The following is a 17,060-nucleotide window of genomic DNA, read 5'->3' as shown; positions in this document are numbered from 1 at the left end:
CTTCTCTGGGATTTAACGATGAAATATTTATGAGAAAAATCTACGCTCTGTGAATGTAAGAAGAAAGACAACAAGGTACAGTGCAAAATGAAATGCAAACATTACGCAACACGCAGGGCATCCCAGACGATTTAACGAGTGAGAAATTTTGATGCTAAACGAACTTGACATTCTGCAAAATAACTACAGATTTGAGATGCTTCATTAAATGCTAAGGCGTTGACGCTAAGTGAACATAACAGACCAGATGATGTGTGCGCCTTCTCACCAGGGTGATTCCCAGGAGTAGCACGGTTCTGGTAAAGAACAGAAATCCTCAGTCCCAGCGGAGGGTTACAGTAAACCAGTCACTCAAGACTGCTTTTCCATTTCACCTTCGAAAACACAAATATTTTTCTCTCTCTCTCTCTGGGACATGGTCCGTGAGCTAATTCTATGTGATTAAACATTATGTTTAATTTGATATAAAGACAAAACACCCAGACGATTTTCATGTTGCACACTTCTGATCCTTGTGTTGTCCATTTAAAGAGAACTGATTCAAAAGGAAAAGGTAAAACAATGCATGGGCACCATGTGAAAACAGCATTCATTTAGATTCATTTAGACTTAGACCGTTCAATCAAGCACAAAGAAATCAAAAGTAATATTTTATGACCTTTATTTACTGAACATTTACAGACAACTGGATGCAAAAAGCACTTCCTGCCAAAAAGAGAGAGACAGAGAGAGAGAAAGAGAGGGAGAGGAAAGTCAATTCATGTCAAAATATGACACTTGAAGACAAATGACAATTCAGCGCATGAACAATGAATCAAGATTCGACTGTGAAGTTTTAACTACTGCCTCCGTCCCATGATTTGTAGGTAATACTGCCGCTCGAATTAAGTGGCATGCGAACTTCAGGTTCCGTAGTCAAGGTTACGGTTCCTTTTAGAAAGCTCTTGTTCAAAATCTGAGGCAGTAAACTGTAAAAGGAGTGTACCTGTTTATGCCTCCTTCTCAGTGGCCGCCTCATCTCCTCCCTTGGTGTTGCGAGTGTAGATCACCTGAGCACGGTGTTTAGACACCAACTTGATCATGCCTGGAACAAGAGGAGGATTAATTTAGCTATTTATCTACTTCCAGCCAATACAGAAAACTACCAACAATCAGGAGTCACATACAGTTAGGAAGTTAAAATGACATAGGTTAAAATTGAAAGGATTTAAAAAAAAAAAAAAAAAAACCCTCAAAAATATGATGAGTAAATGATTTTAAGTAACAAACGGCTTAAAAATCAACAACAAATACCACCAGGTTTGGTATTTTCAAACATGAGTCATAAATCAAAGCTAAGCACAGTTTGAGAACAGCTGTTTGCAAATAGAACATTTCACAGAGATACTTATATGTACAGGCATGAAAATGCCTCATTGTCTCTGGTTTTTGACTGAGACTGTCTGTCGTACAAGTACGGGCACTGTCTTCCACATTCTCTCCGTGTCACACAAAACTACAGCATACCTCCAGGACTGTACGGTCAAAACAGGTGTCTAATATTCAAGCACCGCTGAGGAAATAAAAACGCTCACCTTTGCCAAGCAGCTCCAGAAGTGCGGCCCGAGCTAGAGACCCTCGGATCTTTAACCTCTCAGACACCACAGCGGGCGTGATGAGTTTGTAATTAGGCACTTCTTTGTACAGCTTGTCGTAGGTGGCCTTGTCGAAGAGAACCAGGTTGTTGAGCTTGTCCCTGACTTTGCCCTTGGACCACTTCTGCTCAGAGGAAAAGAAAAAAAATTCCAGTACAGGTTAACGGGACGAAAAAGGGCCGGCCACGCAATTCACAGCAACGATTTGTGACGTTCGTCTTTGATAATTTGTACTGATGGCATTAATATTATTAATATTCAAAACAAACCTTCTTCTTGGCTTTGCCTCCGGATTTGTTGACTGGGTCTTTGTCCTTTTTGGACTTCCCAGAGTCCTTCTTTCCTTTATCTGTTTTAGGAGGCTGTTCAAATAGTTAAAAAAAAAAAAAAAAAAGACGGAGTAAACATTAGCCAATAAAACACGGTGATATCTCCATTTTCTACAGTTTACAGAGCTACGTGGATGTTTATACTTCGTGATATCCAACACTGCATCATGTCAATAGGCGAATAATCAGAAACAGCCAGCCTGGAATTTCAGTAACTTAAACGCATGTGCGCATCTGGCCGGTAGGTTTCGAACATCCTAGTATGCAGCCACTCTCTTACACAGCGGATACATTGTCAGTCAATTCTCATTGACTGTGGAAATCAAATGTATCTATACAGAATGACAGCATCCATCCCTACAACGACTAATCAAACTGATGGTTGTCAGACGGTCACAATAAATTAATAGTACAGTAGCACGGTAGCAAGCATGCCGTGTTTGAGCACTGCCAGTAATTTGTTCGATCCAGAAAACAATTTATCTGCTGCTCAACACAACTTATTACTAATGCCCAGGCCTTCCCGAAAATGGCCAATTATTACAGTCAGTTCACAATGGGGACATTTTACTCTATAAAATATTTCTGAGAAACTAACCATGATGTTCCACCGTCAGAACGACAGAGAAAAGGAAATCCGGTTGTTGCATGGGACTGTTAGCCAATCAGAGGACACCTCAGGAGCTCATGGGATATAGAGTTTTTTTTAACGACACGGTAATTTTCGTCTTGTTTGTAGATTATTGAAAAACTTTTAGCAAAATCAGAAGTTTTCATCCCAGGACTATGAGTTACGAGTAAAACAATAATTATCCTGATTCATTCGTTCATATATTTCACCATTAAAAAAAAATCTTCCCGTCACGTGATCCATCATCCTCGTCAGCTGTCAGCGAAGGGAACATGGCGATATTCAGTGTGTACGTTGTGAATAAAGCTGGTGGCCTTATTTATCAGTATGATAACTATGTTCCGAGAGCAGAGGTGGAGAAAACGTTTAGTTTTCCTTTGGATTTAGTACTGAAAATTCACGATGAGAAGGTCGTCGTTTCATTTGGTCAACGGGATGGCATCCGAGGTGGGTGGTTTGAACTGAAATGCTGAACAACTGGCTTTGGAAAGGAGTATAATTTTCATTTCTCCAAATGCCTCTGCGGTGCCTAATAGCCATTGATGGTATTTAAGAATAGTCGATAAATTACTTGCTATTCTATGTTTTCTAGTTGGTCATGCTGTCCTCTCTATCAACGGCGTTGATGTGAACGGCAAGTACACAGCGGAGGGTAAGGACATTTTGGAGTACCTGAAGGATTCATCGAACTATCCAGTTTCAATTCGGTTTGGTCGGGCACGACTAACGTCTAATGAAAAGCTGATGCTTGCTTCAATGTTTCACTCGTAAGTACTGGTGGACGGGTTGGATGCAACAATTGCAGCCGGTTTATTTTAGGAACACTTTACGTTGTGTCACATCACCTAGGTACAGAAAGGATCTTCTTCATGTTCCATCCTTGTTTGTTGATTGTGTAAAGTCAGCAAATAGGCCTTTATGTGCATTTTAAACGAATCTGATACGATGTATCATTTTTATTAGGCTCAGTGTGTGAGCTGTTCCAATGAAATGTTCTTTCCCAGGCTATTTGCTATTGGTTCCCAGTTGTCGCCAGAGGTCGGCAGTTCTGGGATTGAGATGCTGGAGACTGATATGTTCAAACTGCATTGCTTCCAGACACTCACAGGTGAAGCAGCAACAATCTCTTTAAAATTACTCCTTTTGATTGTAAAACAAAATCATTTTATCTTCAGGAGACTGAAATTTAATCATGTACTTTCCCCCTAATCTTGAAAGGTATAAAATTTATCGTATTGGCGGATCCTCGTCAGTCTGGTGTTGATGGACTTTTAAGAAAGATTTATGAGATCTACTCAGACTTCGCTCTCAAAAATCCCTTCTATTCCTTGGAGATGCCAATCAGGTAATGCACTCGTCTGTGTTTCTCTCCCCTCAACTGATTTTACATTTGCACCAACGCAATATTACTATACACCAATCAGTCAGTCAGTCAGTGTGAATCGGAATCTGCTGCTCTCTTTCAGGTGTGAACTGTTTGACCAGAATCTGAAGAGTGCTTTGGAGATAGCAGAGAAGGCTGGGACATTTGGTCCTGGATCCTGAGGATGAACAGCTGTATGTACACCACACCACCTCACGGGATCTCCCTTCAGTGGCACGCTTTGTGAACCAGCCATGTGTTTGTGAAAGTGACAGTTAACGTCCTCTGTTTTTTCACACTTCCAAAATAAGACGTGGACCCCCCCCCCAACAAGATGGCTTAATGTCCCAGGTGGTATTGTCAGCTGATGTTGCTGGCATGAATTGTTTTTTTCTTTTTTTTTTTTGTTTAAAAGTTGTCATTTATAAAACTGGATTGCAGAAATTGAGTCGTTTCGTGACTCCACTGTAAATACTCCTCATTTTCATGAAAACTCACTGAGAATTTGTTTCTGTACATATTACACAAAAATAATAACACATTTGCGTCTTTCCTGTACATCTGTCAATTGCTTTATGGAAACTTAAGACTTTTTTTTTTTTTTAATGTTTGGAGTTTATTTATATTTACTGTGGGATCCCACACCTGTCACAGTTGCAAATGGAACTGTAAGACATTGCTTTATACACTAAGAATAAAGTGTAAATGCTGTTTCTAAATGTAACTTAGTGTTGTCTATCACTTTGTTCTTTAGTCGGCAGAATTTGTTCTGTTCATGACCTCTCTGCTTGAGAAGACTGGTAATGTTACAAAAGTCTTTAGTTAAGGCCAAGATGATTACACACTAGCAGCAACCTACTGTAATGCAATAAAATCTCTTCATAAAACTATTTTGTGCTAATACAAAACACATATTTGGTCATTGGTAAGTTATCTAGACATTATCTGACGACTCAGACGAAAAAAGAGGTAGGACAGTTTTGTGCTGTTTCAAACACTTTCAACTCCTCGTTACATGTCCATGTACTAAAACCTTAATTACAGGTATATTTGATCATCCTCATGTGTTATTTTGTTCATAAGTGCAAGGTTTCTCCTTACAGTATAATAATTTATGGATCCTTATTTAATAAAGCACGTACAGCTTGTATTTCTGTTTTAAAAACCCCTTATACACCACGTGTAGAGATACCAGATGTTTCATTTTAAATGATGAAATAAAGTAGGGCATCTCTCTGTGCAAACAAAACCACCAAATAAAATGTAGTGACTAGATCTTTCTAATAAATAATATGTAGGCTTATGGTTCATCCATTGGAAAAAAAAAACAAAAAACAAAAAAAAAACTTCAACACTCAAAAATCCCACAATCCCACTAAAATGAGAATGTGTACTTGGTCTACAACCCCATAGTTCTGAAAGAAAGAAAAACGATCACTTTCTTTGTACATCCAAAAGAAAGAAAACCTTGCATATGGAGCGGATGCAGTTTCATATGTCAGATGAATCATAAAGACATCCTTAACAACACACGTTATTATAACGTACAGACGAAGTTCGAGTAACGCGCTTAGTCGGCCTTCTTTGGAACGCGGCCCATCTTTGTGCGGATGTTCCGTAGCAGGAAGAAGCCAATGGTCGTCACGGCACAGGTCACCTCGGCAACCCAGAAAGCTGTCTCCCAGCCGTGGTGTTTAGCTATGGTGCTGAACGGTAAACCGGAGAGGAAACCACCAACTGTAATAGCGAGAGCAGAAATACGATTGAATTACGCTTAAATCGCGATTTAAATAATAACGATAGCGTAGGATACCTGTAGATAGCAGCTTAAAATGTAAACCCCGAATGCTACAAGCAATGTGCTCGCATAAGCAAACTCATTTTCCCTGCAGTGGACATAAGTCTGTTTATCATTTTGTTTGAATCTGGTCCTGCGTTGTTTCAACAGAAATGATTTATACTGTATTAATAAGAACCAGCGTCTTTGTAAATAAAAGAATGATTTAATGAGATCATACCATTGGCCATCAAAGCAACAATAGCATGTGAGGTCCCGCAGTAGTTAGAGGGGGCACTTTCATTAGCAATAACTCCAAACAAGGCAATGGGTCCATACGACGAGAAACCGAAGGCAGCACCCAGAGACAGAATCCAAATCTGTATGAAAGGTTGAACAACACTGATAAGAGAGGTTGTAACTGACTTCTATAATAAAAGAAAAAAAATACATACATACATACATATATATACACACACACACACACACAAATATACATAAATATATATGTATGTATATATATTTGCTTTTAAGTATTCAACTTCAGGGGCTGGATAAAGAGATCTTACGAATTTGTTACTACAGTGCTCTTACCTTTGAGCTGTCTGGAGTGACAGTGATCCGGAACAGGTACATGGAGACAAACATCCCAGCCATCATCGAGAGCAAAAGACCATGTCTTGGGTTGCCATAAATACGCATGCCTTGCTGCAGATTCAAGAACAGTGAAATATATATTTACAAAGACCTAAATCCACCTAATGTCATTACAAATTATCCATTAAAACATAAAGAATTTTTTTTTCAAAAGTAGTATGAATTGTTTTAATACACCAAAAAATAAAACACTGAGTAGGATGATATTACAGAAATATTGTACATAAGGAACGATATTCCATACAACACAGCGTCATATCTCTAACCATACCCGTGCAACGGCTCTGTCTGAGAGGTAACCAGCTGCTATACTCCCCACCAGTCCACCGATCTCCAGGGCACTCATATAAGAGCTGCCTGCGAGATGGACATACAGAGAGACATTCGGATATGTCGGCTATAAATCACACACACAGCAAAAATGATACGGTCAAAGGCTTATCGGTTAATGTTACAATATCTGGACCTGACGTAGGTTCAGAAAGAGAAAGCTGATTCTTGATTCTTGTGCTTCTGTTGATCCCACATATCCTAAAATGTTTTAACACAGAACGAACCATGTGCTGGAAAAAAAAAAAACAAAAAAAAAAAACGGGGTGTATTGTCAGTCTTGGACTTTGGGTAATTCTGACCAAACCAAACTGAACCGTTAGATATCGGTCGTTTGGCAGCCTCTGGGAAAGCACTGGTGATATCTCAATTTTCAGTGCGAAAGACTACACTACCCATGAGTGCTGACTGCCCTTTGTCCTGGATGAGGAAAAGCTGCCCCCAGTCTGTGCACGCCGTCTTCACACCAAACACAACCAGGTAGCCTAGTGACAGCACCCACAGGTACGGGGACAGCAGGAACTCTTTGAGCGTACTTTCATCAGTAGAAGAGCCTGGAACATAAACACACAAATTCATTTGGCATACGGTTTGGTTTTAACCGCTTTCACGCCTGATTCATGTGAGGGGCACATAGGTTCAGAGTCCACTGGCCTCACTGTGTGATTGGCCTGAGATGAGCGCAGGCACACTAACACACCCCTTCAGCCTGTGGTCGAGTACAATAGTTCATTTTTCCAGGTAAAGACGATGACCTCGTCTTTGAAAAAGGAGACAAAAAACAAAGATAGTGCACTACCCCTGACAGTACAGATAGTACACAGCCCTTCTCAGCGATACGCTGTGCTTAAGGTATAATCAGGTCAACAAAAGATCAAATTGAATACTGCCTCTCGTACAATGCTACGTTACGGAGGAAATAAATGAGCAATACAAAGTTTTACAGATATGCATAACTTTCTTCTCAGGTAGGTGAGATCCAATCTAGAGCAAATCCTCTAGATCCAAGCGCAAATGCTCCAGAATATCAAGTTAAGTATGAGTAAACTTAAATGCTCAGATCAGATTTTTGTTCATTTTATTTTCACTTTTAACATTTTTATAGGCCTACTCTCCAGATGATGACAGAATCGGTATTCTTGAGCAGGATGCAGGACCGTAACAGGGCCAGAACTTCGCCAGAACTTACCTCCTTTGCCTTTTTTTGCACCAGTCTCGATATTAGGCAGCCCCACGTCACGGGGTTCATTGCGGATAACCAGCAGACAGAAGACAGACATCACAACGCAAGTCATTCCAGAGATTGACAGCGTTGTCCTCCAGCTGTAGCTCTGAGCCATCAGCGTGGCAATGATGGGCCCCAGGCCTCCAGCCAAATTCATGCTACAGGAGAGAATCGCCCACCATGTCCCAAACTGAGATGGCTCAAACCACTGCAGAAAAACACAAGCGCGAGTGAGTGAGTGAGTGAGTGAGTGAGTGAGTGATATCTCAAGTGACTGAAGCAGACAGGTGCCAACGCGAGTCTGGGCAACGTCTGGACCCGCCACTAAATATTTTATGGTCTGAGGAGATGGGTTGATGAAACATTTGTGGATATAAAATAGGGTAAGAACAGGGTCAAAATCTAAAGTAGAGCAACACCAACAGTCACAATATCGAGGGGAATATTTAATCTGTGCACGGAAAGTATTCTAGACTATCGAGACAGCGGTTACAGGCCGTCACGCATCACACATACGTTACATGGTTTCCACAGTTTTAACAAGAGTGATTCAGGTCTTGTCTGAACATGACACAGAGGTGAAGACCGTACCTTACGCAAAACCTTCCCACACGGGGGCCACCCGAGACCTTGGCCAAGTCCGTTCAAGAACCACAGACCCGAGAACACGCTCACGGAGGAGGAGCGGGCGAAGGCCACGTTAACGCCCCCCACCGAGAGGAGACCGACGGAGAAAAGCCAACGAGCGCTTATCTGATCGGAGAGCACGCCGCTTATGAACTTACTGATAGCGTAGGCCAGCGATTGACTGCTGGTGATAAGACCTGCAGGAAAAAAAAAAAAATTACATAACAAAATAGAGCTTAAGACATTATGAGGGGAAAACTTTAAGCTTTTTGCTTCCAAATCTCACTCACTCACTCACTCGCTCGCTCATTATCTAAGCTGCTTATCCTAATCAGAGTCGTGGGGAGTACTGGAGCCTATCTCAGCGCTCATAGGGCGAAAAGCTGGGAAACAGCCTGGACAGGTCGCCAGTCCATCGCAGGGCATGTTTACAAATCTTTTTGTGGAAAAATAATAATCATAGTAGAAATGAACACCCTGGACTCTAGACCATTTAAAATTAATGTAGGAATATGCAGATTCAGGCATCACAGAAATCTAATGCCTGAATCTAACGCCTGAATCTAATACCCGAATCTAATGCCTGAATCTTCTAATGTCTGGGTGGAAATCATGTTATTCCGACGCCATGTCATACAGCGGATTTCACCATTAAAAACCATGCCATTTCTGCTCTAGAATCATCTAGGTGAGTGCTCAGATAGAGGGCACCCTAAGAAATCTGATCAATACAACAGTATTTGCTGATCTAACCCCTCATTGAATTGAATGTCCGCTCTGCTGATTTGTGTGCTGGTTGCAGAATGCAGACAACATTACTGAGATGTAAATTACTTTCAAGGAAATGCATGTCCAAAATCAATATGGGTCAGAAAATTAGAGAGAAGACACACTCACCCAAGTCATCTTTATCCAGTTTGATCTCTTGCATTAGTGAAGGCATAACAAAGGAGAAAGTCTTTCGGTTAAAGTAGTATAACGTATAGCCCACGAACATGGCAAGGAAAATGGTAGTCCGGTAGTAGCCATATCCCGTTGTTGCCATAGTTCTACAAGGCAAAGCAAGTTACAAAACGAAAAATGTTAATTTTGGTAAGGAAAAAAGAGAAACCCAGACAAGGAAAAAGGAACGTGTAGCTAACTTGCACAGCACTAAAATATGAACTTTGTGTCAGGGTCTGCTGCAGAGTACAGCAAAGGCTGGATGAAACAGAAAAAAAACCCTGTAATCAATAGCAGGGTTAATGGTCAACCTGGCAATGTTCTTTTAGGTGTCCTCCGCTTCTCTCCTGTTTACGAGGAAGCAGGGAAGAGTCATGAGGTGGGATAGGATATCAGCATGTAAACTGTCATCATCAGATGAGACCACGGGTCATAACTGTGCTTCTTTTCTTTTTAAAAAGTCACTTTGCAGCCTTCTTTTTCGTTTTCTTGACAGCCCTCAATACGCCTTCCCCCTCGGCCGTGTGTTGGTTCTGTCCTCGGGCATGCCATACGCTCTGGGGATGTTTCTGAGTACCCTTAGCCTTGGAATGGTTAATTATTCACACTGGGGTACAATGATGACTCTCAGCCAGACTCCTGGTCGTGTCTTACCACTGGGATGCAGACCAGCCTGCGCAAGACAAAAGCTGTCATTAATAACTTCTCGTGCAAAATAATTCCCGTTTATATAATTCGCAGTCTGTTATACTGGTTACCGAACAGAAAATTTACACAAAAGATAAGACACAACTCGTGTCAACAACGTTTTCCCTCGCTGCTCATAGTGTGGTCTGTTTTGGTGGAATAGTTGACTTTCTTTAAAACTCAGCGATGGCCCACGTGTCTTACTGGAATATTCTGTCTATAAAAAGATCGATAGAGATTAAAGTGTAAATTTAGACTGCTGGATAAAGAGTTACTTTAAGAGAAAAAAGAAAGAAAAAAGAAAAGATACATGGAGATGTTTGCAACTTTTTGCATACTTCCGTAAACATGGGGTCACTTCGGAAATCTTTATGCGGTTGGAATCACTTCTGTTCAGCTTCCCATTCATAAACTATCTTCGCCTCGACGTGCAGATCAACTATACATGAAACTTAATAACCAAGTTAAACAGAAGTAACTAATGAATAAAACTACAACGTTTCATAATCTTCCTCGAATATCAATAGCATGCAGTATATTCGCTATCCCACGTCAGCAAGCGTGCAAACTAGTCAGAGGTTTTGAACTATTGCAGCTAAATGCCGCCTCCCACTGTTCAAATCATATTGCTACAACGCGCAGAAAGATTCCAAGCCCTGCGTGTCAACTCTAACCTCTACAAATCCATCTGCACAGATAGCAGGTCACGTTTTAATCTCTCCAAGAATGTCACTGAACCAGTTAAATTCTGCCTATAAGTTTTGGTTTACAGAAAACAGCAAAAAATGCTCTTTCTCCTCTAGATACCCCTTGTATTTCAATGTAATGACATTTGTACGGCTGTAAAATTTGATATAAGGACAAATGCTGGAACATTACATGATTTACTATTCAGCACATGGTAAGTCTAAGAGCGGATGGTTCAGGTTCAATTTGCTAGGTTGGACACATTCCTATGTTTTAAATTACTTTCAGTGTTGTAACAGACACAGACACACAGACACACACACACACACATACATTTATATACATATATGTACACACACACACACACACACACACACACACACACACACACACACACACATATATATATATATATATATATATATATATATATATATATATATATATATATATATATATATATATATATATATATACATATATATATATATATATATATGGAGGCTTTGAGAGCATATTAGTGAGTCCTACTGGAGATTAAGTTATAATAGCTAATCTAAATAGGCCCCTTTGATATTTCAGTGGAGCCTTCCTTTACTGGCAAAACCTCATTGTCAAGCAGCATGCTGCAACAATCTGCAATAAAACATATATTCGCTCATTTCCTCTCGATAATTTCAATAGATCATGAGGGGGTAATAAAGACCAACTACACAGATAAGGTGTAGTAAAGTTATCACCCCTGCTCATGTCAATTAAGCCATTTGTTTTACAAGCACTTTGTACATAACATATATGTAGCCTTCACATAGTATAGTCAGTCAGTAACATCAGTGACTCCTGCAGCAATGTTTAGCTTTAATCATGAAATTTTAGCTTTGTCATGAAAGCAAAGAAAATGATACATCAGATGGGGTGATGAAACCACAGCTTTGAAGGCTAAATTCAAAATCGATGAGACATTTGACTGCTGCCAAAGAGTAGAAATTCAAAAAAAGCAACAAAAAACCCCCCAGGAAATCCTGAATTTCTGTAGGTTATCTCTGGGAGTAAAGGTTTTTTTTATCATAGGACTGTAGTTCTTGATGACTTCTTCTTTATGGGGCACAGCGGCGAATGCGAAAAGGACCAGCATGCCCGTTGCGGTGTTGTGTCTTGCTTTAACATGGACCTCGCCCGTATCTTCTTACTGTGGGCGCTGATCGCGCTCTACATGCTGTTTGGGGCAGTTGTCTTTTCTGCTCTGGAGAGACCCACAGAACTGAAAGCCTACCAGCTTTGGGAGAGGCATCTGGAAGACTTCTCCCGTGAACATCGAGTTCACCCTGACGTCCTGCGCGTTCTGCTCAAGCAGTACGAGGAGGCCACTGCTGCTGGGGTTCGGGTGGAGCGTCGTCGACCGAGATGGAACTTCTCAGGAGCCTTCTATTTTGTGGCCACCGTGGTCTCTACAATAGGTAAGGTCTGCAGCTGCTCAGAATGATACACGGCTATCAATGAAAGGCCATAAGTATGAATATATATATATATAAGAGTAGTAAAATTATATGGTTGCAAAAAACAACAAGGAGGATGGAAACTCGATATAGGTAATAAGCATGGAAGGATATTGAAGAAATGTTTTTAAGGTGCTAAGATTTGTTATGCTAACTTTACATAATGGCTTTAATGAAGACTGAACGGGAAACTGACATTTAAGCAGCATCAATAATGTGATTACTGTGAAAGTGTTTGTATGAGCGAAAATTCAGTAAAATGTCAATGCTATTAGAAATCCTTGTTTTTCCCTCCCACAAATTGTTTCTTCTATCCCTGAATAAAATTAACCTCCAGAATAACAAAAGTGGCACACAACTAAATTGTCCAAGTCAATTAATCAGTGTTGTAGATGGGCCTTGCTTGCTCATCCAAAAACAAAAACAACAACAACAACAAAACCGCAAAAAAACAAAAAACAAAACAACAAAAAAACCTTTTAAAAGCGTCGTTTCTCCGATTGGCAACAGCGTTACATTATGAAAAGTTTTAGTGCCACAATTAGTTCTGAACAAAGCAAGAGTTCGCAAAAGAAAACTGATTTTTTTTATTGTTAACATCTATTCAAAGTGTGTGTGTGTTTGTGAGAAATTAGGATTCCTACAAATGACATATATTTATAGTCATGATGTCTACATCTAGTGCAATATAGATATAGGTAATCATATCCCATGCATCTGGCCTTCTATTTAAAGAAGCCGACAAATATTTGTTCAGCCTACCATGGTTTCATCAGTTCATGTTAACATATATAATTACAGTGAAAGAAGCTATGTGTTATTACATTACTTGGTTCTATAGCCTTTACAGCCTCAATAAAGAAAGACTTTTATGATTGAATTGAGCTGTGGTAGTCACAGAGGATGAGGATTCAAGACACCAGTCTCTGTGTTCAAATACCTGAAAAAAATAAAGTTTAGCCAACATCAGAAGAGTGTTTCATGAGGCAAGATTTGTCAGTTAGTTGGAATACTCAAATCAAAAGTCAAAATGTTCCAGCAGTAATGTTCTTTAGCTGTTTCTTATCTCTTCTTATCTGGCCTGCAGTGAATTCCTTCTTTGTAGAAAACTGGTCTACATAATCATTTTTAAAGTTTCTTTGCAATCGTCACAATATTTAAAATGTGCACAATTTGGCTCACACACTCAAGATATGAATTGTGATTTTCAGTTCATGTTGTATACCTAAAATATGTCCTAACACCTAAGAAAGGAACAGGACGGTTGATTAGGGAGGGTGGTTAACATACAACAGGGGACTTTGTTCTGATTGAAATTCTCCTTGTTTTTTTTCTCTCCATCAACCCAATTCAGGATTTGGAATGGCAGCACCAGCGACCATCTCTGGAAAAGTTTTCCTGATCTTCTACGGGCTCATTGGTTGTTCAGCATCCATCCTTTTCTTCAATCTCTTCCTTGAACGTGTTATTACCTTCATAGCATCCCTCATTCGCCGGTGCCATAAGAAGAGACAGTCTGGGTTAAATGGTGTCAACAACACGGGTGATGGAAACGGAGAAGCTGAATGGAAGCCCTCCGTGTATTACGTAACGGCAGTACTGGGGTCGATGGCACTACTTGTTGCTTGTGGAGCTTCAGGTCTTTACTCAGCCATGGAGGACTGGGATTACCTGGAGTCTTTGTATTTCTGCTTCGTGGCTTTCAGCACCATGGGTTTTGGGGACATGGTTAGCGGGCAGAAGGAGCATTACGAGGCAGCATGGGTGTATCAGATCGTCAACTCCTTAACCATCCTCTTGGGTGTCTGCTGTACCTACGCTCTCTTCAATATCATCTCCATCGTTATCAAGCAGATGCTCAACTGGATATTGAAGAAGCTGCTGTACGTCAAGTGCTGTCCCGGCTCGGGTCAGCGTCGGCGGGGCCAAGGGTTAGCGCTATCTTGCTGCTCTTTCACGTGTCTCCATGACCGCAGCCCAGTTCAGCAGCAACAGCAGCAGCAGCGGCAGAAGATTCAAATCACAGCCAGCCACCAAGGCCAACACTGGAGCTGTCACGTGGTGATGTCATCACTGCCCTCTACCTCAAGACCTAAATGCAGGTGCGCCATTGCCACAGTGGAGACGGTGTGCGGGGGTGAGGTGCAAGGCGCAGGGGAGACGGCCTCGGACTTTGAGTGCAGATTTTCCGGGGAAATGGTTTGCGAAAGCGACGACTCGGATACACTCTCCAAGGCTGCGACGCGGGAAAGTCCTGCAGCGGCCAGTGCAGCCTTTCTCCATGTTCGTCACAATAGCCTTCCTGAAGGTGTCAGTGCGATTTCTATCTTAAATAAAAGGCTTCAAGAGGCAAGGGTCAATATATAAAGCATGTAAGCTTTCCTTAATCAGTTACTGGATAGACTAGAGCTGAGTGATGTTACCTAAAATCCACATCATGACACATTTTCACATTTACCATGGTAAAACTCAGTGCAACAATGAATATTGTTCATCCCCCAGTGCACAATAATGGTATTTTCTTCAGCACCATCACTTTTTATTTACTAAGTAACTGGAAAAAAAAATGTATGAGCAAAAAACGGAGGAAGTGTGACAGTCATAGAGCATCTGACATCGCGCACAGGCACTCTAAGTTCAACGTGATTGGTTGTTTCTTTTGAATTAAAAAAAAAAACGTGTTGAATGTGCGATCCAATATTTCATGCCGTATTACATTAGGACCACATCCTCGCGTGGTCAATTGCAGGGAATTGCGCACGTAACATAAACCTATGCCTGTATTATGTACAATTCGAAAATAGTTTGCATCACTAAAATACACTCCTTGTGTGAAAGCGTTAAGGTGCGCTTGTACCATGTTGTCAAGGAGCTGAACTCAGTGCTCTCCACTGGCAGACTACACACTGTTCGTAATTCATCATACTATTAGTCTCAGTGATAAATAATGGGAAATTTGAGCATCTCAATAAAGTACTTTTTAGCATTGCTTTTTGACTCCATGCTCCTAACTCCCCTCCAACAGACGGAATCATGGGATGTGCCAAATACTAACGCCCAGCATTGCTCAATTTTCGCTTCTGCTCAAATGAATTTGCCGCTTTGAAAATGGTGATGAGACTAGGGCTCTGAAAACTTGCCTTGTAACAATACCTGTTGTATAAATGAAAACAAATGAATAAATCAACCAACCAACCAGTGAATGAATGAATGAATGAATGAATGAATGAATGAATGAATGAATGAATCAATCAATCAATCAATCCGTCAATCAGTCGGTATGACAACATATGAATTATATTTCAGGCGACAAGTCAACCGCTGATGGATAGTATTTCAATTAATAATTGCTGCTAAATACCTTAACAGTCTACAGACCAAGTAAGACACACATTCGTACAAAAGTTAAATAGTTTCAGCACATAATCTTTTACTCGAGTGGCCTGCATACACCATTTGGGAGATACTGCACTAAGATTGATGTAAATTTACAGCTAAATTCTAATCGGAATCTACTGTTTAAGTGTCATAAATTATATCCCGGGATTTTTGAACAGGGCTGAATTATACGAATACGAATACGAAATACTTTATTCATCCCGAGTGAAATTCGAGTATCGCAACAACACCGTCCAGCACACACCAATCACGACATAGACTAAAATAGTAAAATACAATAAGAGAAATAAGAAAATAGAATAATAAAAATAAAGCATAAAGATAAAAAAATAAAGGTTGTATCTGTACACTGTGCAGTAATTTGTAAAATAATAAGTAGCCTTTAGTAAAGTGAGAATAGTGAGTTACATAGAAAGTTATTGCCATAAGGCAGTAGTTATATACATACTAGTATATAATGAAATATACCACAATAGAAGCAGTAGTCGCGGATTCTTGTAGATAACCGCTTGTGAATCTTGGTGTATGTGAATCTTGTGTAGCCTATGTCAATCTTTATCTGCTCATAAACACCCCATCGGTCAGTGACGAATTAGTGCTTTTCGTCATTTATTTTATTCTATTTTATTTTATTTTATTTTCAGAGTTTCATGTAGTGTCAGGTGGGACATTATGAATTTATACTCATGTACTGTCATTCACACCTAGTAAGAGACCATAAAGGACAGCAAATTTAACGGATGGCAAAACAATTGTAAATAACCCCTACACCATAGGGAAATTGCTGCCAGTAAATTGTTGCAAATTTATGTGTATAAAAAAGGTACAGTGAACACTTTTACTTGATCGTAACTGATCACTATTCCAATACTAAGAAAAAGCTTTTCTTTCTTTCTTAACACAGATGGAGTAATGCGGTATTCAGTTATAACTTTTAAACTAGTTCTGCGATGGACTGGCGACCTGTCCAGGGTGTTTTCCCGCCTTCGCACAATGAGCGCTGGAATGGGCTCCAGGACCACCAGTGACCCTAAGAATAAGCGGCTTGGAGAATGAATGAATGAATGAATGAATGAATGAATTGGGCTTTAGATCAGTGGAAACTTCAACAGTCTTGCTCAGGACTGACACACCTGATTCCACTGATCAATTAATCATCAAGCCCTTGAACAGCTAAATTAACTGTGATAATGTTAAAACAAAGACGTGCAGGACAGGGGGTCCTCAGGACTGGAGTTGAGAATCACTGCTTTAGATGCTTTGTACCACTCACGTT

The 17,060-nt window shown here is 40.3% G+C and overlaps 4 protein-coding genes across 9 annotated transcripts; 2 read left to right on the top strand and 2 right to left on the bottom strand.

The window, feature by feature from the left end:
- Positions 1-644: 644 nt before the first annotated feature.
- Positions 645-2,599, bottom strand: LOC115813605 (40S ribosomal protein S25). The gene is made up of 5 exons (XM_030776114.1): positions 2,562-2,599; positions 1,904-1,996; positions 1,575-1,758; positions 986-1,084; positions 645-705 (listed from the first exon to the last, which is right to left on the bottom strand). The coding sequence occupies exons 1-4, from the start codon at positions 2,562-2,564 to the stop codon at positions 990-992; spliced, it is 375 nt and encodes a 124-aa protein (XP_030631974.1). The 5' UTR covers positions 2,565-2,599; the 3' UTR covers positions 645-705; positions 986-989.
- Positions 2,600-2,866: 267 nt separating this feature from the next.
- On the top strand, positions 2,867-4,676 carry trappc4 (trafficking protein particle complex subunit 4). Of its 5 annotated transcripts, none has more exons than XM_030776111.1 (5): positions 2,867-3,041; positions 3,187-3,232; positions 3,599-3,702; positions 3,813-3,939; positions 4,061-4,676. In XM_030776111.1, the coding sequence occupies exons 1-5, from the start codon at positions 2,867-2,869 to the stop codon at positions 4,137-4,139; spliced, it is 531 nt and encodes a 176-aa protein (XP_030631971.1). In that variant the 3' UTR covers positions 4,140-4,676. The 5 variants fall into 5 exon arrangements, with proteins under 5 accessions (XP_030631971.1, XP_030631972.1, XP_030631969.1 ...); XM_030776112.1 differs by having other exon boundaries at positions 3,187-3,262; positions 3,641-3,702; XM_030776109.1 differs by having other exon boundaries at positions 3,187-3,361.
- Positions 4,677-5,072: 396 nt separating this feature from the next.
- Positions 5,073-9,760, bottom strand: slc37a4a (solute carrier family 37 member 4a). Of its 2 annotated transcripts, none has more exons than XM_030776105.1 (8): positions 9,471-9,760; positions 8,538-8,770; positions 7,911-8,154; positions 7,117-7,275; positions 6,663-6,748; positions 6,329-6,442; positions 5,976-6,159; positions 5,073-5,694 (listed from the first exon to the last, which is right to left on the bottom strand). In XM_030776105.1, the coding sequence occupies exons 1-8, from the start codon at positions 9,616-9,618 to the stop codon at positions 5,528-5,530; spliced, it is 1,335 nt and encodes a 444-aa protein (XP_030631965.1). In that variant the 5' UTR covers positions 9,619-9,760; the 3' UTR covers positions 5,073-5,527. The 2 variants fall into 2 exon arrangements, with proteins under 2 accessions (XP_030631965.1, XP_030631966.1); XM_030776106.1 differs by having other exon boundaries at positions 5,976-6,114; positions 9,471-9,757.
- A 2,228-nt stretch (positions 9,761-11,988) lies between these two features.
- Positions 11,989-14,752, top strand: LOC115814995 (potassium channel subfamily K member 13). Its single transcript, XM_030777965.1, has 2 exons — positions 11,989-12,346; positions 13,740-14,752. The coding sequence occupies exons 1-2, from the start codon at positions 11,989-11,991 to the stop codon at positions 14,750-14,752; spliced, it is 1,371 nt and encodes a 456-aa protein (XP_030633825.1).
- Positions 14,753-17,060: the final 2,308 nt, after the last annotated feature.

The sequence above is a fragment of the Chanos chanos genome, chromosome 6 (assembly GCF_902362185.1).
Source record: "Chanos chanos chromosome 6, fChaCha1.1, whole genome shotgun sequence".
NCBI classification, from domain to species: Eukaryota; Metazoa; Chordata; class Actinopteri; order Gonorynchiformes; family Chanidae; genus Chanos; species Chanos chanos.
This window is presented reverse-complemented; position numbering and strand designations above follow the sequence as displayed.